The 26,771-nt window shown below is 30.1% G+C and overlaps 1 protein-coding gene across 2 annotated transcripts in view; it reads left to right on the forward strand.

The window, feature by feature from the left end:
• The window catches only part of LOC142323872 (serine/threonine-protein kinase Chk2-like), a 45,393-nt gene that overhangs the window by 3,814 nt on the left and 14,808 nt on the right, over positions 1-26,771 (forward strand). Inside the window, exons 2-6 of one of the 2 annotated variants that reach the window (XM_075364171.1) lie at positions 3,441-3,710; positions 6,479-6,603; positions 8,684-8,794; positions 13,315-13,518; positions 23,170-23,381. In XM_075364171.1, coding sequence (XP_075220286.1) covers positions 3,441-3,710; positions 6,479-6,603; positions 8,684-8,794; positions 13,315-13,518; positions 23,170-23,381 — 922 coding nt within the window. The remainder of the gene's footprint in view (positions 1-3,440; positions 3,711-6,478; positions 6,604-8,683; positions 8,795-13,314; positions 13,519-23,169; positions 23,382-26,771) is intronic. The other variant, XM_075364172.1, reaches the window with a different exon arrangement.

Consider the following 26,771-nt stretch of genomic DNA (forward strand, 5'->3'; position numbering starts at 1 on the left):
GTTATTTTGATATACGTACGATTTGTCTGTACATGAAGTCAACATAACCTAAACAGCTGCGGTGGCGTTAATACGTAAGTACCAATTTTATATGCGTAGACAATGAAACAATGAATCGCACTTTTGATTCAATATTGATAATGGTTATTATTCATGTGACATGATAACTGGTGAAGCTGTAACATTTTTAGTTGTGTAATTCTGTTGTTTCATTATGTATGCTGGTCATTGTTTCAAAAAAAAATTATTTTTTACATATTTTATTATATTTTAATCTTCTAAAGTTATTCATATTAGACAAGTTTTTTGTTATTTTTATCTATGTATGTAAGTTGAAGATGTTTCTTAATGAAGCATAGTTCAGTTTTATTATGAATTTATATATATGATTGCAGAATATAATTTAATGTGCATATTTCTCAGTTCTGGCATTTGTTGAGTTTAGTATGAGTTATTGACTATTTTTGTATGTTCTATAATTGCTAGTTATTGTAGTACAGATGTATTTCATTTTATTTTTAGTTCTGCTATTGGAGCATATTCTAAACATAATTAGTATCTAGTAAATTATATAGAGTAAATATTATGTATTTTCCAATATCTTCATTCTGTGCCCACTTGAAACAATTGAAATAGACCTTAACCATTTCGCATGGTGTTGCCAGTTTTTCATTATGTTATATTATTTTGATTAAAAAGTTAATTACTCATATTAATTTACACAGAATTGATGTCATTAATCTTCTTAGATCTTATGTATGGTATTTGTTTTGCTTGTCACCTGATAACACTGTGGTATTCTCTTATTAGAGTTTACCTAGTTGCTAGTGAGTTTTGAACGATACAGTCTGGTGTCTATGATCTAAAGTGTGCTAAATTAGATCTCTTAATGTTGGCAAAGAACAATTTGTTATTAGTATGGAGAAATCTGATTCACTTAGTCTCATACAAATGACATTTTTTAACTTTTTTACCTGTAATACTTTTATAATTATAAACTGAAATTACTTAATAAGGAATTCGTAAATTAGTACCCAAAAATAAAAAAAGATAATCAGATTTTTGGTTTTTGGCCTGTTTATTATTGAATGACTGTTATATTTAAACACATTATATTCATAATTTCTTAAGATAGGATGAAAATGCAAAAAAGTAATTAAAAAAAGGCTTATAACATAAGGACTTAGTAGCTTTTTTATTAATCACTCACTATTCTGATGTACCATTTCTTCAATCCCAATAGGATTATTATTGACTTAAGTAATGAAGGACTCAGTTTTGTCTTAAATTGGTCCCTGTATCATTCTGTATAGTTCTTTCATATTATAGATGTGACTGAATTTTCTTTGCTACCATACTTCATTTCCAATTTTAGATATTTCATTGCAGATTAGTTCATGTTAGATTCTAAATGATGTGGAAGAAGATGAATAATTTATGATTTTATTTTGTGCAATAACTGTTTAGTAAAAAGTATAATTAAATGTTTATAAGCATGTAATAAGCAAATTCTAAGATCTAGCTATATAAATAAATTTAAAAAAAAGTGAGTTGTTATGTTTTTCTTTATGAGTCACTGGAGTAGGTTTAATAGTAATAGCGGACTGTACTGGATTGGGGAGGGGTGAAGTGTGGGGTTCCTTTGACATAGACCAATAGAGTTTCAACTAGACCCAGTTGGTCTGGTGGTGAATGCATCTTCGCAAATCAGCTGATTTCAAAGTCAAGAGTTCCAATGTTCAAATCCTAGTAAAGGCTACTTTTAACTGCCTTTACTAGGATTTGAATACTAGATCGTGGATACTGGTGTTCTTTGGTGGTTGGGTTTCAATTAACCACACATCTCAGAAATGGTCAACCTTAGACTGTAAAAGACTAGACTTCATTTACACTCATACATATCATCCTCATTCATCCTCTGAAGTAATCCTGACAGTATTTATTGAAATATAAGAAATAGTACATAGTACATGAATTAATTTCACAGGAATGAATGTTTATGATTGACAGATTGATCAACTCGGGCAAATGTGGTAACATAATTCTTGAATGCAGCAATAACATTTTGAGTGCTATGTCAAGGTATCTAGCAATGAAAATTTTGCATAAATGGGCCTTAAGTGATTTGTGACAAAATATTAACAGCTGATAGCTAATTTCAGATGGTTATGTTGATGAAAAACTGGTTAATTTTAGCCATTATGTTATATTAATACTGTTTCTTGTAGTTCAACTAAATTGAATTATATATTGTTTCATTTTTTTTTTACCTATAAAATAACTTATTTTAAATTATTCAAATTATTATATAATATAAAAGTTTTTTTAATATTATGTAGAGTTATTAACAAGGAATACATCAAAAATACCTTTCTTCTTTCTTATTCTTTTCAGCCTCCAGAATTACTGTAAGGTATTACTTCAGATGGTGATATGTATGAATGTATATGAACTGTAGTCTTGTACAGTCTCAGGTCGACCGTTCCTGAGATGAGATGTTTGGCAAATTGAAACCCAATCACCAAAGAAGACCAGTATCTACAATCTAGTATTCAAATCCATATAAAAGTAATTGTCTTTACCTATTGGTAATGCCTAGTTAACATGTACCACAGATTGATATGTTTTTGTTTTTAATAAACTTCAACATTTTTACGTTGTATCTTTCTGTACTTTATTCATACCACTTTACTCAGAATCAAATTCTTTACAAGTTTTGTTTAAATTTTATGTGTTTATTATCCCTTTTACCAAGTTATTTTACACCTAACATAAAATAGTGTGTTTTTTTACCCCAATATTTTGCATCTTGCTCCAGATTTCTCAAAAATATCATTCTGGGACCTATTTTTAAAACCTTTTCAGGCCATATTTCATATTAAACCACTAAGAACTACATTCTGAGAATTACAGTCTGGATTAGTTTTACTGAAGGTGTAGAAATGAGGGCAAAATCATTCGCCAGCCAACACTCTAACCCCTATATGTTTTTCAACATATATTTATATGAAATTTCTTCTTTATTTTTACTGGTACAACAAGTTCTAAAAGTTTGCTACATTTCTGAATCACTATGTTTTACTGAGTTGTTCAAAATTTATATAAATGATAATTCTGGTAGATTTATGATAATAGATTAGCAAGGCTGTTCACTTCATGTAAAAGAAGATTATGTTAGGTCTAGTGTAGTAACTTTCATGGATTCAGGATAATGATTTATTCAAAAAGAAAACAGAATTATGAAAGACCAAAGTAGGAAATATAATTCTTAATTTAGAAACTAAATCATTTTACAGTCTTTTTAACAATATTTCAAAAAGCTTATCTAACAGAAAAAATATTTTTATGCTGTTAAAGTATTGTAACAACTTAATTTATCAGTTTTGTAGTGCTATATATTATTTTTAAAATAATGTACTTTACTTTCACTGATTTTCCAGATCTCGCAGGAAAAGTTTACCTAGTAGGTAGAGGACCAAGCTGTGATATCCAGTTAACTAGTCAACACATGGAACCTGTCATACTTTCAACAGTTAGTAAAATACAGTTTAAAATAGAAGTAGAAAAAGATGAATCTGGTTCTTCCATATTTTCTTTATTAGATCTAAGTTCAAATGGTACGTTTGTAAATAAAAAAAAAGTTGGAAAAAATAAAAAAGTTTATTTAAGTAGCAATGATGAAATTTCTTTATCACAGCCCCAAAATAAAGGTTTGTAGTAGATTATTATTGTATTTCTGTAAATTATTATTTATATGTATATGTTTTTAAGATTACAATGCGACATGCTAAAAGTCTTGGTTGAAGTTTGGTAAATAGGATTGTTTATTATCATGGTAACCATCCCAGAGATGTTGTTAATAGAATTCAACATTCAAAGTGTATGATTACCAATTTTTTTTTGTTTTCACTAGAGCTCTGGCTAAAATATTTATAATGTTGTTTGATACTTCCATGTATTGCATATTTTTGGGATTGATGAAATTGCATTTTTAGAAGCCTAAACTTGTTTTCAAGTTAATTTCTGGAGAAAAGCACTTTTACAACTTTATATAAACTTGTGGTCTGTACAAAACAATTAATCAGTCAGTAATGATGTGCTGCTTTCCTTTTTCAGGTTTGATTTTTTGTGTAGTTTAGCCTCTACTAGGTCATGCAAAAATAAAGCAATTTTTAAAATTTGAATAATTTCATATTTATTGAGTTGTAGTCATATGTAGTCTTGCCTATGTTATTACAGAAGCTGTTATAAATGTTAATATATACAAACACTAACCGGTCCATCTAGCCAGAATCTGAACCCTGGGGCTCAGGTCAGCCAGGTGAATTCTGGCTCCTCGGGGCCAAAGAGTCTAACCCATGGCTGTAGAGTTTGCTTCACTCGCCATTCCCAATTTGCTTGGCGTCTGGTGTCCTGGACATCTGCAAAGCTTGTTTTGGTTGCCATTCTCATCTGCGCAGAGGGTTCACCCCTGTGAATCCCCATACTGTATGTTATCCTCATTTTGTGAGAATAATACTGATAAATAATAATTATTTTATAAGTATTTAGGCTTTATAGAAACCTGAAAAAGAAATTAAATTACAAAAGATAATTACGTAAGATAACTAAAGTACATACACCTTTGGCGACAAATAATTCATAACTTCTTTTGGTACTTATGTATTACCGCAGCTACAGCTGCTGTGGCGTTAGGTTATGTTGACTTCGTGTACTGTCAAATCGTACGTATATCAAAATAACCTAACTAAATATAACCTACGCTCTCTAACCCCTTATAATTAACATTAAATATGCATAATATATAAAACTTATTAATAATACAACCTTAATGTTATAGCACCGAAATCCGATTGGCTAGTTTGTTTTTAAATAAAGCTGTAGCTGCAATGGCGTTAATACGTAAGAGGTTAGCAAGCATAGGTTATATTTAGTTAGCTTATTTTGATATACGTACGATTTGTCAGTACACGAAGTCAACATAACCTAAACAGCAGCTGCAGCTGCGGTGGCGTTAATACATAAGTACCCTTATTTCTTTGAATTGGTGGCAGAAATATAATAATGAAGTAAAAGGATTAATCTTTTTATTCCTTAATGAATATCTTTAATTCACAAGTTCACCTTCTTTGGGAGTGAAAAAACAATGAATATTTTTAATATCTTAACCTTCAAAGAAGCTAGGGCCTCAGTCGTTGTCTTAAAACCTTTCCTTGGATAACAATGTATCCTGCAAATTTAAAATCCTGCTTGGTTGGTTCTTGTGTGATGCAATAACAAACAAACAGACAAACTTTATATATATATATATATATATATATATATATATATATATATATTCAAATAATCATAATCTGTAAGATTGGAGTGTACCTGATACGTGCAAAAGTTAGCCTTCAACCTACAAACAAACAGCTCGTTTGAATTTTGAAAACGACAATTTTTTATAGAGATATAAGAGCACTCCATTGCACCTCCCAAAACAGTGCCCCAGTGGTGCCCTGTTTGTTATCAGTTGATGTTGATGATTGGTCTAGCCTCCCGTGAGGTGCTTGCATACCTCACCACTCTAGCCTCACACACAGTCCCCATGGAAAGCCCATTATTGTTAAACAGAGATTTTTTTAATTTATTTTATATTATCTTATTTAATGTAAATTTAATTTTATTATTTTTGTAATATTAATATGATTGATTCGAATCATTCAGTTCTAACCCATTTCACACAATGATAAGAGACACAGTTCATTAAAGTTTGTGATTCAACTGGTAAATCTCCTTTATTACATATGTATATTCGAGATGAAATATATTTAAAAACATCAGTTATGCCAAGAAACATGGGTAAAATTTGGTTGTGATTGATTGAGTAGTTTTTTGTTTATCCCAAACAAATAAAAACTCTCTTCCTTTTTATATATAATTATTAATAAAAGTATACAAATGCATTAATTTTGTTGTAAACAGTACATTTTAAGACTTTTCTCAAATTTTAAAAATACTTGAATGCAACAAATTAAACTTTATCAGTGATGATCATCTTGCAATATACTCTTATGTATTAATGATTAAAAATTTTTTGTTCTTGATACTATGATCTTAATGGTGCAATTAAACAGAGACCGCAATAATGGTATGAGGTGTATGTGCCGATTTACTACAAGTACATACTGTTATTATAAACGTTGCCAAACCATTGCTATAAGAATATAAACTAATCAGCTATTAATTAATGTGTAATGATTATTAACCTTTGTATTACCACCTGTCAGCCATTCTAAAAGATATATGAGTGTGAAAATGACAGTGAATACTTGATGTTTTTACTAATTTATGGCATTCAGTTTTAATGTTTCTTTTGAAATTTCAAAACATAATAGTTATAACACTAACATTTTGAAACACAATTTTTAGTTGTTAATGGTCTTCTTTTGTTTGATTCCATAATTAAATAAAACTTATGTGGTTTTTTTTTTAGCTTATTTATTTGTAGATTCATTATCCTGTAACAGTTGGTTACCAATATCACAAAGAAATAATTTTAGTATTATCACTCAGTTAGGACAAGGTGCATTTGGAGAAGTAAAACTTGCAATTGAAAAGGTATTGAATTTTTTTAATTTTTTTGTTACATTATGATTCATATTATATTTGAAAAACATTATTGTTTATCATCCAGGAACTTAATTTGATTTTTTAAGTTTATTTTTATTGTAAATATTAATGGACTTAGTATTATAACCTAATACAACTGTAATATGGGCTTAAAATATGTAAAACTAATTGAAGACTAGAAATAATTCAGGTTTGTAAGTACAAAAAAAGAAATTACCTACTTACAGAAATGTCTGTCCTTTAATTATTAAAATAAATTGTAAATGATTTAACTCAGCCTTCAGTTTTTGTTGTCTTAACATTGGTGTATTTATTGTTTTTTGTTTACTAATTTGACATCCTTTTGAATGAATAAATAAATAGCCGTAACACTTTTGATCTTTATTTATCTAAAAAAACTGCAAAATTTGAACAGTCTGGATTTGTATGATTGAAGTCTCCAGTTATCTAGTATAGCTTTGTTGATTTGAGGCATAAAGGTAACAAAGGCATGCTTTGTTCATGTAATGAATATGTACAACTATTTATATTTATGAATTGCTAAGTCAGTATGTGTTGTTAATCTTAACCTAATAACAGAATGGTGGACAGGGGTTAGCATCAAGGAGCCTTTAACATTATATATAATTGGTCTGGTCAGATCTAAAATTCTTACCTTCTACTATGAAGGAAAATGCTAACTCTCTACCATTCTACACATAAGATGAATGGTTCACATGATCGTTATCTCTACAAAAACAAAAAAAAATTTACTGGTAAAAAATTATTAATTACCATGTGTGCTGATTGCCTTTTTCATTGGATTATAACACTATTTCATCACCTGATCTTCCTATATATTTTTTAATGTTATTGAAAATAATTTTTTTTTAAATTTAATAAATTTATTCTGAATTTTTGTAAAACCAATTATATAAAATTGATTACAGTAGTAAATGGAATTAATCTTAACCATGCATACGAGGTTTGATAAAAAAATATGCAGAATTTTTAAATTTCTCAGGCTGTATAAGTCAAATTGACACAATTTTTTTTTGTTGTGTTTGATGGTTAGTTTATTGGTGGCTGTTGAAAAGCTGATTATATATGTTATGGTATGATCTGAGATTTTTAAATTGTGGAAAAAATGGAAGAAAGAATTTACATTAAATTTTGCTTTAAGGATGGAATAAAGTGCAACATTGCATTGAAAATGTTGAATGTTGCTTTTGGTGATTCTTGTATGAATAAAACAAACATTTACAAGTGATACAAATGTTTCCAAGAGGCCATGAAGATGTTGAAGATGATGAGCATCTTGGACATCCCAGCACATCAACAACTGATGATAAGATAGAAAAAGTGAAGAAAGTGATTATGGAAATGATTATTGTCCATAATCATTTTGATGAAATGATTATGGACAATAATCATTTCCATAATCACTTTCTTCACTTTCAGAGAAATCAGTATCACTTTCAGACAGCCAGTAAAGATTACTTGCTGAAAGTTCTATGCTATTTGTGTGAAGCAGTTCGAAGAAAATGCCTGGATTTGTGGTGAAATAATTCATGGCAATTGCACCACCACAAGAATGCACTTGCTCACACTTCGCTGCTTGTTCATGAATTTTGGCCAAAAACAACACTGTTATGATGTTTCAGTTTCCATATTCATCAGACATGGCCCCTTGTGACTTCTCCCTTCCTATTCCCCAAGTCGAAAAGAACCATGAAAAATGATGTTTTGCTGACATTAAAGAGATAGACAGAATCGCTGAAGGAGCTAAATGCAATACCAATTGCATTCCAGAGGTGCTTTGAAGATTGGAAAAAGCGCTGGCACAAATGTAATATTTCTGAAAAGGAGTACTTTGAAGGTGACAAAATCAATAAGTAATAATAATTAATGATTTAAATAAAGATTTTTTGAGAAAAAATGCAATTTTTTTTTTATCAAACCTTGTACATGATGGTGAGTGTTGCTAATCCACTGTTTATATGCATGTCCATAAAGTACATAAGCTACATAAGCTAGGTATTGTAGTCATGTTTATTATTTAATTATTTTTCTTTTGGGGTATTTCCAGAGTACCGGTAAGCGTTATGCCATTAAGAGAATATTAAGGTCTGTTTGTCAAAATGATAGTGATAAGAATCAAATTACAAATGAAATAAAAATATTAAGAAGAATAAATCATGTAAGTATTAAAATTTTTCATTATGCATAATTCACAGTCTTTACCCTTTTTGTTAAAAAAAATAATTTTCTTTTATTGAGTTGTTCATCTACAGTCCTGGCTGTACTAAGATTGAAATTTTAATTGTTCTGTATTTTATTTTTATTTATTTATTAGCTGGTAAGGGCTTGCTTCACTTGTCCAACCATCTAGCCAAGGTGCTCCACCTCCTTGATCCCTGATGTGTTCATTATGCTCATGGTTGTGAGAATATTAAATATTTTACAAATATTTATTAAAGAAAGAAGAATTATTAATTTTACTTCATTATATTCCTGTTGCCAAGGTGACAGAAACATAATGAAGTAAAATGATTTATTTTTGCTTCTTTAATATCTTAAACCCTAAAGGGGGATAGGGCCTTGATCAATGGCACCTACTCTAGGTTAACACATTTGTAACTTGAAAATTTGAAAGTAATCGGTTGGTTGGTTTTTGCATGATACTGTTGCAAACAAACAAATAGACATGTTAATGTCTCTCAGAATTTTTTGTCTGTTTCAGTTTTCCATATTTGCCCAAGAATTTTAAGATTTAACAGTATTCAAGAAATTTTTGTTTAACGTCATTTTTATGTTCTGAAAAATAGCTACATCAACTGAACAGAGTTTCTTTATTAGGAAGCACTTAATTTTGATTTGTTAGATTGTATTATAATCTTTCTTATTGTGCAAGTTGTTTAATTTAATATTACAAATGATTAAATTGACTGAAATCTTTACTACTTTTACGGTTGTTAATGTTTATTAATTTAAATTTATTATTTACATATTTACAAGAGCATACTAGAAAGAAGTAAGGTTTATTTAAGCCCCTTTTTTAAGAATCAGCAGTGTATTGTCATTTATAGTTGGTATTTTGATTAATTTTTGTACTGCTTTTGTAAGGTTTATAATACTATTTTACTGACCATCTTTTTACTTTTTTCTTTCTGTCCTTTATTAGGATCTGTGATAAAATATGCATTATTTCATTAGTGAGGCAAAAAACTGTAAGTTTGTCTTTTCCAGTGAGAGTTGGTTCAGGCAGGTCTAGGTCTGTCTCGTCTTTTTTAGGATTTAGGATTAGCTCTTCCAGACTTTCATTTGTTAATTCATCAGGTAAAACTAAACCTTCCTGATTATATAAGAAGATAAACATATGAAACCTGCTTGTTGATATCTCTACATTTTTACATATCTCCGTTGCTGTTAACAATATTTTTTGGGGACTTTTATGTTAGTCTAGATGATGTAATAGTGCCTTCAAATTTCTTTATCATCAACAAACTATATTCTCCATCCTCTGCACCCCTAACACCAGAACCTCATCCTCTGAACTTTGTAGTCTTCATCTTTTAGGTAGATTTAATAAGAAAGATACCTATTGTAATGGGTACTATGATTCAACTTCCGGAAAATTTTGACATATCTTCGTGTTTCACATACCGGAGACCCCAAAACCACCAGCTCAAAATGTATGTATATACGTTTATATATATTTCACTTTCTTGAGAACGCGATAACTGCCTTAATTTTGCACCAATTGCTTTCAAATTATACCTTAAAAATAACTCATCCCAAAATCTTATTCGAGTTTGTTAATTGCCAAAATTGGACTATGGAGTTGGAAATAGGGGGCTTTTTCAAAAAAACAAAATATCGCTATAACTTTCTTGTTAAGTAAAATATTGAATTGGTTTAAAGTTCCTACTATTCTTTGGATAAGAGCCTAAAACTTATGTAAGTAAGGTTTTTTGATATCATCAATCATTGGCGCAGGGGGTGGAAAAACTGAGGTTTTGAAGAAAAAAATCATACCTCCCTTTATAGGCACAGTTTTGAATCACAGTGTTTAAAGTGCTCGTTAGTCCTCTAATCATTACCTAAAACTTTCATCTGAAACAATTTTTGATATGACCAACCCTTACGGCAAGGGAAGACCAAACTTTGCTGGAATTGTAAGAAGATGAGGCTTGTATGCTAAACATGTGAAACTTTTTTTACATGCAACCATTGTCGTATTGAGTAAATTAGAAGTTTTTCTTAACTCTAAGGTGGAAATCTTTTTTGTCCCGTACTTAGCACTGGTGAAATCTACCTCCACCTTCTGGCATGCTGAAGGGATTTTTTTCTTGGTGTTAAGCCTTTTGTTAAAAATATTTTTTCCAATTATAATATTGTCTACAGTTCATTTTCATTTATTTTTCCTGGCCTTAACGTTGGTTATAACATCCTATGTTTCAGTCTTCAAATTTTTTTGTTTTTGTAGTTCCAATATCCACATCATTTTTTTTTGTTTTTAGAATGATTGTGTCTGAAAATTCTGTCCTCTTTCAAGTCTGTTGTCATAATTCCATTATGATTCTTTTTTGACACTAATCTCCTAATTTAAAATTAAAAGATTACGGGTGGGGAACAATGTTTTTCTTTCAGGGAAAAAAAGATTCCCTTAAAAAAAGATTCAGTTTTAAGGTATTTGACAGCCATTGTCACCCATCCCCCACAAAGTAGGATTTGCTGGTTATGTAAGCAGATTAATCTTCCAACTAGAGCATTTTCTAGTGTTCATGGTTATACATATTCGACATCGGTACTCCCATAAAGTTTCATTAACAAGCCATTTAATTCCTTTTATAATATTGGCTTAGGATTAATTTTGACTGAGTTAATAGTAAAACATGTAGAACTTTAGTGGACTACGATTATAATTTTGTGAACTGATCTGTAATGAAACATAAAATGATATAATTTTAAATAAGATTTACTGATAAGTACTATTTACTTTGGAAAACTACTAAAAAAATTAATTGTTTCTCTTCCAGTACTTTGAAATGTAATAAAAAGTTATTGGATTATTTTAATCAGTTAACATCAAAAAACATAAGTGTTGTTAGTTGGAACCAAATAATAAATGGCGGACAGATGGCAGAGAAACCAATTTTTTTAATGTGTAAATAATTCACCTAGGCCCCAGTCTGTCAGTATTTCTTTTCCCAGTTAATATGCATCTAGTTATATATACAACATATAGTGGTGAATTGATAAGAAAAAACTAGATAACTTTATTGATCTAAGTACTGGAAATTACAATCAGGTGCACGAGTTATCTGCTCATATATGTGGTGCAAATGTTCGGGGAATTTGAATTTTGCGCACAAACCATTGCTGGTACGACCTGCTGCTGCTAGATGCGGCTAACAGTACTCTTTGTGAATCAGTGTTCCAACAGCTGTGATGGTGAGAGGCTGCATTGTTGACTTTTGTGCAGTTGTGTTACGTGTTTTACTGTTTCGGTAAAGTTCTAAATGGCAGATTTTAAAGAGCAAAAAACCTGCATCAAATTTTGCTTCATGCTTAAAAAACTGGTGCAGAAACACGTCGCGTGCTAGTGGAAGCATTTGGTGACAATGCTATGAATAAAAGTAAAACTTTTTTGTGGTATAAACGATTGAAAGATGGACGAATGATAGTCGATGAGCGTTCAGGAAGACCATCAACAAGCGCAACACCGGAAAACATTGTCAAAGTACAAGAGGCTATTGTTGCAGATTGTAGACAAACAATCCATGATGTTTGTGCAATCGTACAAATGTCATATGGGTCCATGCAATGCATCTTGTCGGACAATTTGAACAGAGACGCATTGCTGCAAAATTCGTACTGAGACTGTTGAACAGCGACCAGAAACAAAATCGCGTAGCTGCCTGTAGTTAATTGAAAAATTCAGCAAGAGATGTTCCTAACTTCATCTCCAACATCATAACCAGTGATGAAACATGGGTGTACGGGTATGACCCTGAAACTAAGCAGCAGTCGTCACAATGGAAGTCGCCAAGTTCACCAATAAAAGCATGCCAAGTTCACAGCAACGTGAAGTCCATGATGATTGTTTTTTTTTTGACATTAAAGCCATTATCCATAAGGAATTAGTTCCTCTTGGTCAAACTGTCAATGGGATGTTCTATTGTGAAGTTTTGAAGCGGTTACATGAAAGCATTAGGCGCAAACGTTCAGATCTGTGGGGTAATAACAGCTGGGTTCTGCACCATGACAACACACCCCCTCACACATTGCTAGCCGTTCGGAATTTCTTGGCTTCCAAAAAGACGGTAGTGATTCCCCACCCACCCAATTCGCCTGACCTTGCCCCGTGCGACTTTTTTCTCTTTTTGCAAATAAAATTTCAATTGAAAGGCCATTGTTTTAACACAACTGAGGAGATTCAGGAAGAAACACAGAAAATGCTTCAAACACTTACACCTGCAGACTTCCAGGGATGCATGGAATCATGGGAAAAACGCTGGGATCGCTGTATCAATGCCCAAGGGGATTACTTTGAAGGAGACAGTGGAAATTATAAGTTATGGCAAGCTATTTTATTTTTATGGTAAAATTCCCCATATTCATCTCATATGTCTGGTAATTTACTTTGACTGTTCTAAGACAATGCAAATGGGTATCTCTTGTTAAAATAATTTTGTTTATTTTACCTGTTAACAGCAATTTATTATTAAAATGTTAGACGTGTTTGAAAACAGTGAAGCAGTTTTTATTGTGTTGGAATATATGCCTGGTGGTGATCTACAACAAAAAATAAAACGAACAAAAAATTTTGATGAAAATGACGTAAAATTTTTTTTTTATCAGTTATTACTCGCTGTTGATTATCTACATAAAGAAGGAATTATACATAGAGATCTGAAGGTATAAATTTTTTTTTAATTACTATTTTGTCTTTAAGTGTAGTTGTCTGATATCTGTGATGGGAATTACTGAAAACTTATTTGGAAACTTAATTTCATATGTTACTACTTCACTGCAAAAAGACATTATATTTTATCTTTCACTTAGTGGTATCTTTCATTAGTCACTAAAGGGAATAATGATTACCTCACATTTAACTCAACTTTGGCTTGAATTTTAGATACATATTTTTCAGTTAAACCTTTAAAATAGAAGTAAGGATGTGGAGAATTAATGCTGGCTGGTTTTAACAGATCACTGTTGATTTTGACCTCCACTGTGATTTGTGTTACTCATCCACATTAAATCTATTAAAAGGCTTCTTTTGAAGTCTTTAGTTAAAGACTGTAAGAAAACTGATCTTTCATGCTGACAAAGTTTGAATTATCTTGCCTTCAGTAAATTTGTATGATGCCATTGCATAGATTATTGTTTTAATTTAATATTCCTGTGAGAAATCCCACTGTTATTACTAATCACACTATATGGAAAAAATTATCTGTCTCTCTCTCTCTCTCTCCTTTTCCCTCATTCACACTCTTTTTTTTCTTTTTCTCATAGTTGGCAAAAATAAATGTGCAGTCACCATTCCTTGATTTTAATGCAATGGTCAACATTTACATGACCCAACCAGCATACAATATAGTATTTCAGTAACAGTTCCATGAAAAACATATGACGACATTGATTTTCTCCTGTAGTTTGTCTCAAGAACTTCAATATCATCTCATTGTATGTCACTGGAGCAGATTCATGCCAAAATGGGCTCATAAACTGCAGTTACTTAATCCTTTGAGCCTTTTACAGTGACTGCTAAAGGCAAATTTTTTCGAAAATGCAAAAATTTTCTTTAAAACTTTAATAAAAAAAAATACATTTAGTAAAGTTAAAATTTTAAGAATAATTAACCTAAAAATTACATTCTGTAAATTCTAACTTAATTGTCGTTTTTAAGTTTCCTACAAGTAAAAATTCAATCTTTATTTATTCAAATAGTAAAAAAAATTAACTGTGACTTAGTTTTTCACTTTTTAAAAAATAAAACTGAACACTATAAAATTATATATATATATATATTTTTTTTTTTTAATAAAAAAGTAAAAGAATATCATGAAAAAATGTCTGTTAAAATATCTAAACATAGTAGTAAAATGTTATTTGAAATTGTACAAGGGCTATTAGGAAATTAATTTCTTCCGGTCCTTGGTATTGGGCAAAGGATGGGGAGTAGTGATTCTCTATTTGCACAGTTTAATAGCCGGGTTCAGTACGACTGTAGTAGGGTAATTGGAGATATTGCTCGCTTATTTATTACTGTAAAACTCTCCTTCAAAATGGCTGCTGTCATAGAAAATCCTACCAACTCTGTAGTGAGTGTTCAGGCATCATTTTTTCACGACAACGTTCATCTGCATACTGCAGATGAACACCATCTTAACAGATCGACACCAGCTTAACAGCTTCAAATGGGACTTTCCCAAAAATGAAGAAATGATTAGCAGCACACTGTTTTGAAAATGATCAGGAGTTAAAAAACGATGTAACTACCTGGCCTAATTCAGTCATAGTTTTATGATGAGGGTATTCAAAAACTTGTGTATAGATATGCCAAGTGCCTTAATTTGGATGGCAATTATGTAACAAAGGTATGTTTTTTAAATAACAAATTAGGAGTTACTTTCCGAATAGCCCTTATACAGAGAATGTTTGAAACCCAAATAGACGAAAACAAATAACAATAAAAAAAAATGTTCATCAACATTGTGAAGTTAGAACCTCATATGAAATAGATGCAACACTATAGTCATTCTGTTTTTGATATCAAATATAGTATTATTTCTATATATCAATATTACCTTAATTGCTATTCTTTTAGCATCAGTAGAAGTATATATAATTACATTCTGTAGTTAAAAACAGCAGTAGATAAATAACTAAATGAAATAGCAATGTATCAGTACCATAGAATTTAGCAAAATATTAGGATAATATACCATTTCCTTGAGGTTCAAAATGTTAATAATGAATGCAAGAAAAATTTCCTTGACATAAAATCAGGAAATGTTTATAAAAAACAATTCATTAAAACTTATAGAATAAACACAAAAAGATAATCTTTAGAACAGAATTACCGTGCATGTCAAAATAAACAAATGCAGGTATGAACATAAATACACCTTTTTTTATCCAGGTAGATCTAATTTTAAATTTTTTATGTATTATTTATACTATACTGTTAATCATAGATAACTTTTATTTGCAAATTGATAAAAGATTTAGTTAGGTTATAAATAGGATACTTATACTGAAATCTTTGTTTAATAATACTGTAAGGATGACTTGAAATAATGTTATAGAGGGGTAAGGAAGAATATTGTACTTAACTTATAATTTTTTCATGATAGGTCTACTGGAGTTAGGGATTGTTTTAAATGAAAAAAAAAATTCATTCTATAAAACTTGTTTTTATTATTGTTTCTACTTTTTTACATTTAAAACTTGTTTTTATTATTGTTTCTACTTAATAAATGTGCTAAAACATTGTTAATTTATTATAGCTATATTTATCCAATTTTAACCATAAAAAATTAACATAATTCTTATGAACTGTAAGTAAATTCATTTTCCAGTATAACAGTTTACTTATGTAAATTTATTTGAATAAGATATTGGCATCTGTTTTTTGTTTTAATTGTAGAAAACACTGTAACATACATATAGAAGTGTACTTCATGAATTTTAATTTTTTTTCTACAACAATTTACTTGTTTAAAATATTTTGAATTGCTTGTTCAAGCCATGAATATACGTTATTTATAATTTTTTAACTGCTTTCCCCCCTTATTTCTTTAAAAAATTATGCCGTATGAATCACAAAAATAAGTGAACCACCTACTGATAGTCTTAAAATTGTTTTTATTTAGCATAGTTATAATCTTATTTGCTTGCTAATACAAAGCCCAGCCACTTACAGGAATATTTAGTACAATTTCATAATACTATTTTAACATGGTATTATCAGTTTAGTCTATATATTTATTTTCATTAGGGGTTTGTATTGTTTGAAGTGGTAGCATCTTCAGCTTCCATCCATTTCTTCAGAAATCTGGTTATTTTTTTAGAAGCTTTTGTCTTCTTTATACTATTGTCAATTTTTTGGATGATGTTAAATTTGTCTTATGGTGCACTTTGTTTACATAAAGCTATAAAACTTGTACAAGTCGATGAAGCGAAGTTAATATTTGGAGAGTTTACAAACTACTACTGTGTACAGCAGTCGCATTCCAGTGGTATTAGTAAAGTAATTGCGATTTCTGCCGTGAGATTAGGTTGCTGTTTTAAACATTATTGTTTGTGTTTATGGATGCAGACGCATATCATGATAGTGTTACATAACATTATATTATTTGTTAGGCTTTATTTATAATAATTTCATATTATTGAATTAATTGATTTCATTTTAATAATAAAACATCATCAGTGTTTCTTCTACTTAATTACGGCTCTTTTTTGTATAAATACTGAATTTTATCATTTACCCTGTTATTTTGTAACAAGAGCAGTTGTTTTCTTAGTTAGTGTACTTTAAAACACAAGCATGATGAAAGTATATTGTACTAAAAAAATCTGATGTAGACATCACATGACTTCCTTGTATGCCTATTAAATTACATATACACAATTTTTTAAAATGAAAAGTACATAAAATGTTATTTTATTAATAACTTTATGATATTTTTTCATAATTTTTTTTATTGTTATTGAATTATTATTTATTGTAAAACTTTTTTTACAATCATAGGTTTAATAATTATTAATAAATCATTATATTTAAATTAAAAAAATAATAAAGGTTAAAAAAATGAGATGAAGTTGGATTCAAACCGATGTGCCTCTTCTCCTTATAAATCCAAATGTTTCATTAATTACAATTTTATTTGGTTATAACTCTGGAACTATTGAAAATAAGTACCACTTAAATATATTGTTGAAAAGCTCTCTATGAGGGCTTATTACTGCAGTTAAGAAAAAGTCCAAAATCCAATTTTTTTCGATTTTGGGCTTCTTTGAACACTTTTGGTCCAGCCAACTGCAATCAAAAGGGGAGGTGCACAACTAGATGTTACAAGAGTCCTAAATCCAAAATTTCAACATCCTACAGCTAATAGGGTTTGAGTTATGTGAGATACATATGTAAGTGCAGATGTCACGCCGAAACTAGTCAAAATGGATTCAGAGGTGGTTGGTCAAAATGGATATTTCCATTGAAATCTGAAAACCTAAATTTTTTGTGATCACAATACTTCCTTTACTTCATACAAGGAAGTAAAAAGTATATACAAGTAAATAAAGTATAAATTTCTTACATTAATTGTTTTGGTTAAGTAATGATATTGCGATGAACAGAGATGTGTGAGCCGTAGAATTATGGGTTAAAATTTAAAATAGGCATATAATTATAAGCATTATGTAACTTTTAGATGTGTTATTTCCAATAAAAACAAATAAAGTACAGTAACTTATTAAACTGACATTTCTTGTTTAGAACAGATTTGCAAGCATGTCACTGTTCAGTAGGACTAAGCCCAGACTGTATTGTGTTATATCTTCATCTTTGTCAATAGCCAAACAAACCAACAGTGCTGCGGTCCTCCACAAATATGAACTTCGCCTTGTTGACTTGTACTTTAGTTTGTATTTAACCAACTTGAAAAAAAAAAGATAAACATTACAAATGAAATATTAGGTCGTGTGATTAATATATAGATATATCAATATATTGTGAATCAGTCATAAGCAATAAGCAGAAAATCAATTAATAATTAAGACTGGATCAAGTATTGAAAAGCTACAGGCAGGCCTGCCAGAGCAGACCAACCATAGTATGATAAACAGTCATTTAGAAAGTACAGAACATATTTAAGTTCAAGACTGTGCCCTTTCTAGTGTTGAAAATGTTCGTGTTGTGAGTGTGAAGCGACTGATTTTGTTCTTTACTTTCTTCTTTAATTTTATCTTATCTCTGGTGTCTACTGGTGTAAGACCAATCTTCTACAGATCCTCTTTTATTCCTTTAATCTATCTGCATCCTGTCCTTGTGTTTTTTGAGTCGAGATTGTACTGTACTAGCTGTTTCAGAAGTCTTCAATCTTGCATTCTCATGATATGTCCAGAGAATCCTAATCTCCTCTTACGCATGGTATCAGTGATGGGTTCTAACTCTTTATACATGATTTTGTTGGGAACAATACACCACTGGTACTTTTTGTTGATGTAGGTTCTTCCAATTCTTCTTTTGATTTTCTGGAGTCTGTCTTTGATTGTTCAGGTGGAAGAGTGTTTCTGCTGCATAAGTGGCTTCTGGTTTTACAACAGTGTTGTAGTATCTTATTTTTATGTTTATTGGCAGGTATTTTTTATTGTAAGTGTATCAGGTTAATTTTTGAGCTTTAGCTAGTTTGTTTCTTCTTATTTGGATCAAGGTTTTTTAGTTTAGGTTGTTACTATTTCTTCAAGATATTTAAATTGGGTTACTATTTTGATTTTATTACCATTTATTTTAACTTCTTTTAATTGTGTTGGTTTTTGGGGGAAAAATTTTTGTCTTTTCGAATGATCTTTTGAGGCCAGTTTTATTTCCAATGTTTTTAATTTCTAATATCTGTGATTTAGCTTTGTTGATGTTTGCTAGCAGTGCCAAGTTGTTGGCAAAACTAAGACTGTTTGTTTTGATTTTTTGGTCTGTTTTTACTTTTTGGGGCATTTTTTAAACCATTACCTCATTTCCATTTCTAGAGTGCAATTGAATAACAGCAGTGAGAGCCCATTGCATTGGCGTAGTCCTATTTTGATCTCAAATGACTCTGAGAACTTGCCTCTGAATTTTACCTTTGACTTAGTGTTTGTGAGGGTCAGTTTTATCATGCTTATTAATTTGGCATGTAGTCTGAGGTGCCTTATAATCTTTAGTAGGGATTCTCTATGGATGCAGTCATAAGCTTTCTTGAAATCTACAAATGTTATTACCATGCCTCTGTTTCTCTTCCTGTTGTAATCCATTATTAGCTTGAGACTCTTGATCTAGTCTTTTCTCAAGTTGTTGACCGATCCTGTTGATGATTCTTGAAAGAAATTTGTATGTTGTGTCTAGGAGTGAGATTCCCCTGTAGTTGTTAGGGTCTGTTTTGTCCCCTTTTTTGTGTAGCTGAAGGATAAGGGCTGTCATCTAGTGTTCTGGTATTTCTCTGATTCAGATGTTGACAAGCTGTTGATGAAGGGCAGTTTTTGCTAATCTTCCTGCATGCTTCCAGATCTCTACAAAAGTCTGATCTCCTGCTGCTTTGTAATTTTTCATCTCGCACTTCGTTTCTTGTGGAAGGGTTGATATTTTCTGGTGGTGTTGTTATTGAGGTGTTTGTGTTGAAGTTTAGGAATTCTGTTGGTTCTTTGGAGTTGGGATTTCTGCATTGCCTTTATTGTTAAGGGCCAGTTTACCATTTTCATTCTTTATTAGTAGGGTTGGGGGTTCGTATTTTTGGAGCTGATTTTTGAAGGTTTTGTAGTAGTCTCTCGACTGTGTTTTAGTGAATTCTTCTCTTATTGACTTCAGTGTCTTTATGGTATTGTCTCTTTACCCTCCTTAGGATTCGGATGGTTTCTTTTCTTTGTTTTATTAGTTTTGGAAGGATGTTTCTAATTTTTGGGATTAGTGAAATAGCCATGCTTGATATCTTTTTACTACTGTTTCGTCACATTCATTGTTACACCACTGTTGTTTTTTGCAGGATTTTATTGGGTCTAATTCTTCTGTGATTTGTTTAAGGTTGTTGTCTAGATCTTTGAGTTTATCAGTGATTGTTATCTTTTTGTTGAATTTTTATTCTTCATTTGCTGGGTAGAGTCCATTTTTCTTTTAGTTTTAGAGGCTTGGTTTTGTTGCTTTTTTTGGGGAGTAAATTTAATTTTAATTTTGACTACATAGTGATCTGAGCTTGCGTCTACTCCTTGGAGGACTTTTATGTTGTAAATCTCTTTGTGGTGGTGTTTTTCCATGAAATGGTCTATATGCCATTCTCATTTAGTATAGTTGGAGTGTTTCCAGATTTTAAGTTTTTGAGGTTTTCTCTTTAAATATGTGGATTTTGAGATTGGTTTGTGGTATCTGCAGAGATCAATGAGTCTCTGTCCATTTGTGCTTGTTTTTTTTTTGGGTAGACCATTTTCTGATGTCGCAGATCTTCTTTCGCTGCCTAGTTGAACATTGACGTCTCCGATTAATTGTTTAACATGGTTTTTGGGGATGTTATTGTCAGGTTAAGTAGAGCCCACAACTTTTTTTTTCTTTACAGTCTTTTGAAAAGTTATTTCTATGAATGGGCGTTTTCTTCGTGTTAACTTCTGCCAAATGTGTCCATTTTAAAGGTTATTGATGCTGTCCTGAGTAAAGTGAGCCTGATCAGTAAATAAAATGAACCTGTGCAATCAGCAGTTCATATTCAACCATTTGCAATATTGCGAACAAAGAGGAGAAACTCTTGGTTGAAGATATTATACTTGTTGATTATGGCAAGGATACAGCTTGTTGCAAAGTTTCCCCCACACCATAAACTGGAAAACTCCAAACCTCCAGGAAAGGCATCATGTACTAACACTGGGACTGTGTTGAGCAGCCTCGATAATTGTTCCATCAATTTCAGCAGCATGATGGCCAGAACGTAGTGACTAATAATGCTGAGAATTTTACCCATTTCTCGTGGTTTGAAGCTCTGCAGTTAGGAAAACATCCTAACTGCATTTCCACGATAAATTTTACGCATTTATCAATTAAACAAAGTTTTTGTATTGTAAATGTAAAAAAACTTGTTTTTAGACATCGATATTTCTGTTTTACGTTCGAAATTATGAAAACATATATTATGGTGCTGAAACTTGTTTTACTCAATTTTTCAGGTCAAAAACCATAAAGTTTATCTCTTAATTTAGGTTTCTAGAATTTCAGTATGATTTTGTTTAATTCTTTGTCCATGAATCAGGGCAAAATCTTTTGCTAGCCGTAACTCTAACGAAGCATTTCCAGACCCATGATTATATGAACTTTTTTCATTATTTTCGCTAATAGAAGGAGCTCGCTCAGTAAACATTGGTAACACTATGTGAATCACACACACATATATATATATATATATATATATAAAATATGTTGCTGACCACCTTCTTTATAACAAACATACAGTATTTGATATTCAGACAAATTTGGAAATAATGGAAATCAAGAAATTTAATTTAAATAATAATAGTAAAAGTTTGGACATATTGGAGAGATTTTGTACATATAAATACAAAAGAATTTCCAACTTGATCAACTTTCAGACAGAATATGAAAATAACACTTTTATAATGTTTTTAGATAAAAATAGATATAATCGTAATGTATATAAATAATTTAATTCAAATCCACTCAGTAATGTTACATTGCCTGGCCAGGTTACATAGTATAAATTTTCTATTTATTTTATTTTTAAATTTAATTTTAATATAAAATTTTTTATTTATGACATCATATTTATTTATATTATTTTATTTAATTGACTTCATATGTTTTTTTGTATGTAATTTTACTTAAAAAAAAAAAAAAAATTATGTTTGATATGTCATTTTATATAAATATATCTTATGTACAACTGATATGCAGGATCCTGTGAAAGTGCTTTTTGAATAAAAAAATAAGGTAAGGGTCATTTCATTTACTTTGAAATTCTGTACTTGGGTTGTTCAAGTTGGTTTTTCATTTAAAAAAAATACAATATATATATATTTTAATTTTGAATTCATTGACCTCTGTGTTAATTAAGTTTAATATTAACAACACAACTACCAAAACTTAGTAATAGATAAAACTTAAACTAATATCAATATTCAACTTTCTTGGGATCCCATATCAGTCTGTACACAAATACAGTTGGTACTGCTTTGGTGGTTATATTGTTAATATTGAATACTTTATATATATAAAGCTATTAATGGAAAAACACATTTTGGTAGGTGAGTATTAATTGAAATTTAAAAACTTATAAATAAAATGTTTACAGTAAAATTGAAACTGCAAATAGCTGAGATTGTTATGAATGCTATTTAAATAACAAAATATTCAGAACTTGCTAGTCCTTACCAAGGTTATGGAAACAGAAGTATGCTAGATCATAGTATTACTAGTACATTACAGTGCTTATCCCCTATTTACAGATATGTGAGCACAGCAACAAATATTTCAATATAACAAAGTTAGAGCTCTTAAAATTTGAAATTACTCTTGTACATTATAGTAAGTAGAATGTGCTCTCTAACCCCTCTCATCATCCTCATAGTTTTACACTCCCAGAATGGATCTTAAAAAAAAATGATAAAAGTAATAGATAGCTAAGGAAAAATATTTCAGAGTTTTTGACTGTAAACTAAACTTCCTTTACTAAAAAAAAATCAAAAAACTTCTACTCATAAGTAATAAATTCCCAGTTTGCTCTAGCACGATGTATGATCATATTCAGATTATTGTATTTGAATTTGTATCTATTTTATAGCAATAAATTGATTTCTTTATTTTTGTACTTTTAGCCAGAAAATGTTTTATTATCTTCAGAGAGCAACGATGCTTTATTAAAACTATCAGATTTTGGTTTATCTAAAATAATGCATTCTGCATCAACTCTTAAGACGTTTTGTGGCACATTATTATATACAGCTCCAGAGATTTTGTTGTCAAAGGGTTGTTCATCTTACACCCCTCTAGTTGATGTTTGGAGTCTTGGCTGTATTCTTTATTTATGGTAAGTGAAAAATTATAATTTATCTTATTTTACTATTTTAACCCTAAAATCCTGTTAAAAGGATAGAAAGAGGTCTACCTTTTCCTCTTTACTAGGTGTAATAGGCATGACATATGATATTCTTCCTATCTTCTCATATTCTCAATACATTGATAAAGATGTTCACTTTTATAAATATAGTGAAACATTTAAAAAATTCACTACAGAATTTTTAAGTAAATCACTAATTTTAAAAATAAATTCTTAGACAAATTTCTGTTGTTAAAAAGTGTGGCTGTATGCATGAACAGTGTTCAATGTATTAAATCATTAAAAATGCTTTGGGATTTGTTTTTGATTACATTTTTTGCATAGATTTGAGATGGAATTGTTCATAGAGTTTCATTTAGAATTAATAAAAATGTCTTATATTGATTTTTAGAAAAAAACAATGATTTTACTTTGTCAGGTGGTAGGATTGGGGAGTGAAAATGAATTTTTTTAATATTTCAGTGTATGAGGATTATGAAAGTATTTCACTTAAATTTGGGTTTCCTTATGCAGAGTAATTTACCATGTTTTGCACATACTTTGCCAGTTCATTCTACACATAAAAATAAAGAAAAAAGTACGTATAAGTATAGGTCCGGAAATGCTTCATTAACGAGTTACGGCTGGCAAAAGTTTTTGCCCAGATTTCATCTCCAGTGAAATGAAGCCATACAAAAATTCTTGAGATGCAAAAATGTAAGCTAATTTGATGATTCCATATGAAATTTATTCTGACAAATTGCAAAAAAATGAGTCGTGAGAACTGTAACTTCTGTATTTTTTTTTGGAAAATTGTGAAAAATGCACTTTTTTTATGTTTGACTTGTAATAACTTTGTTAAATTTCCAATAAACAGGTAAAACTTTTAATAAAAGTTGTAGGAAAATTTAATTCTAAAGAGAATAGTATGAATTAGAGATTAAGTGCTGATGTAGTAGAAGTTAGCGAGGTTTGGTGGGAAGAGGAAAACAACTTTTGGTCAGATGATTTTAGAATAATTAACATAGTTTCAAATAAAGGGCAGGCAGGAGTAGGTTTTATAATGAACAAGAAGATAGAGAAGAGAGTAGAGAATTTCAAGTGCATAGCAACAGAATCATTATAATTAGGATAAAATCCAAAACCTAAGCCAGCAACAATTGTTAACGTCTGTATGCCTACAGGTGCCCATGATAATGTTGAGGTAGTGTGTGTATATGGAAGAAATTGATGAAACAATTAGCACATAAAAGGGGATGAAAATTTAATACTAGTTGGAGATTGGAATGCAAGCATTGGAAAAGGCAAGGAAGGAAATACTGTAGGTGAATATGGGCTGGGCAAAAGATAGAGTTTTGCATGAAGTATAATTTAGTAATTGCTAACACCCAGTTTAAAAATCATAATAGAAGATTTATACATATGGAAAAAGCCAGGCGATACTGCAAGGTATCAGATAGATTATATTATGGTTAAGTAAAGATTTAGAAGTCAACGTGTCGACTGTAAAGCTTACTCTGGAGCAGACATTGATAGTGACCATAATTTAGTGGTAATGAAATGTTGATTGGGGTTTAAAAACCTGAAGAAAAGGTGTTGCTTGAATCGGAGGAATTTAGAGAAGCTTGAGGAAGAGGAGGTAAAGAAGATTATTGAGGAGGACATCGCAAGAGGTTTGAGTAAAAAAGATAAGGTAGAAAATGTAGAAGAAGGTGAAAAGTACAAGGTGAAAAGATAAAGATGCTACAATTTGCTCATGATATAGTAATTCTAGCTGAGAGTAAAAAAGATTTAGAAGAAACAATGAAGCGCATGGATAAAGTCCTATGCAAGAACTACCCCATAAAAATAAACTAGAACTGAACAAAAGTAATGAAATCTAGTAGAATTAATGAAGATGGACCACTGAATATAAAAATAGGAAGAGAAAAGATTATGGAGGTAGAAGAATTTTATTATTTGGGAAGTAGAATTACTAACGATAGACAAAGCAGGAGCGATATAAAATGCTGAATAGCACTGGCAAAACGAGCTTTCAATCAGAAATATAATTTTTTTACATCAAAAATCAATTTAAATGTCAGGAAAACATTTGAAAGTATGTTTGGAGCGTAGCTTTATGTGGAAATGAAGCTTGGATGATTGGAGTACCTGAGAAGAAAAGATTAGAAGTTTTTGCTATTGGAGAGTGTTAAAAATCAGATGGGTTGATAAAGTGACAAATAAAGTGGTGTTGCGGAAAATTGATGAAGAAAGAAGCATTTGGAAAAATATAGTTTAAAGAAGAGACAGACTTATAGGCCATATATTAAGGCATCCTGAAATAGTTGCTTCAATATCAAAGGAACAGGTAGAAGGGAGGGAAAAATTGTGCAGGCAGGCAAGATTTAGAATATGTAAAACAAATTGTTAGGGATGTAGGGTGTAGGGGGTATACTGAAATGAAACGACTGGCACTAGATAGGGGATCTTGGAGAGCTGTATCAAACCAGTCAAATGACTGAAGACAAAAAAAATGCTATTATTAATATTAATTTATTTTATCTTATTTAAGAACTCTTCTGTATAATTCTTTTATAATAATTATTTTAATTTTTAAATTAGCAGCATTTGAAAGAGTATTATGTTTATATTATTATTAAGGCCCAGTTTTCACTAATAATAATTTTTGGATTAGATATTAAAATTTTTTTTGTCTGACTAAATTTCTATAAAATATTTTTGCATAGTTAATGACAAAAAGTAATTTTTAATGAATGCATTTATTATATAATTTCAAATTATTTTTAAAAACATTTTTGTATTGAAAAAATTCAGATTTTTGTTGTGTTAAGACTTATGTTATTGTTTATAATTCTTATAGGTTATTCATAAGCCTTTATTTGCATTTCATGTATAATTAATTATCTAGGAGATTGAATCAATTAAAGAATATTTTTAAGATTCACTTTATACAAAGCTAAAAAAATTAATTTTGCTAAAAGTTATTTTGAAAAAAACAATTTCAAGGCTTATGTCAATGTAAACAATTGTCCACAGATCTTATCTTGATTAAATTTAATAGAGCAGATTTAAAACGTGGAAAACAAAAATTATATGAAAGGTTCTGTAAACTTAGATTTATGAAAAGAATTAGTAAATCAATTGCTCACTCTAACCTACATAAAATATATTATTTTAATTAAAAAATTGGTTTTACATGTTATCAATAAGGTAATAATTATAATACTTATTTAGACGTGGATCATCGTAGGTTTCATTTCAAAGAAATGCTGACTTTTATCAGTATTAGTAAGATATATGAGACTAACTGTTATCTAAGAACCAAACCTTAAATTATTTTTACTTTATTACACTATATAACCATTGTATTTTAATGCA

This window comes from Lycorma delicatula, chromosome 4, assembly GCF_047948215.1.
Source record: "Lycorma delicatula isolate Av1 chromosome 4, ASM4794821v1, whole genome shotgun sequence".
In the NCBI taxonomy this organism is placed as follows: Eukaryota; Metazoa; Arthropoda; class Insecta; order Hemiptera; family Fulgoridae; genus Lycorma; species Lycorma delicatula.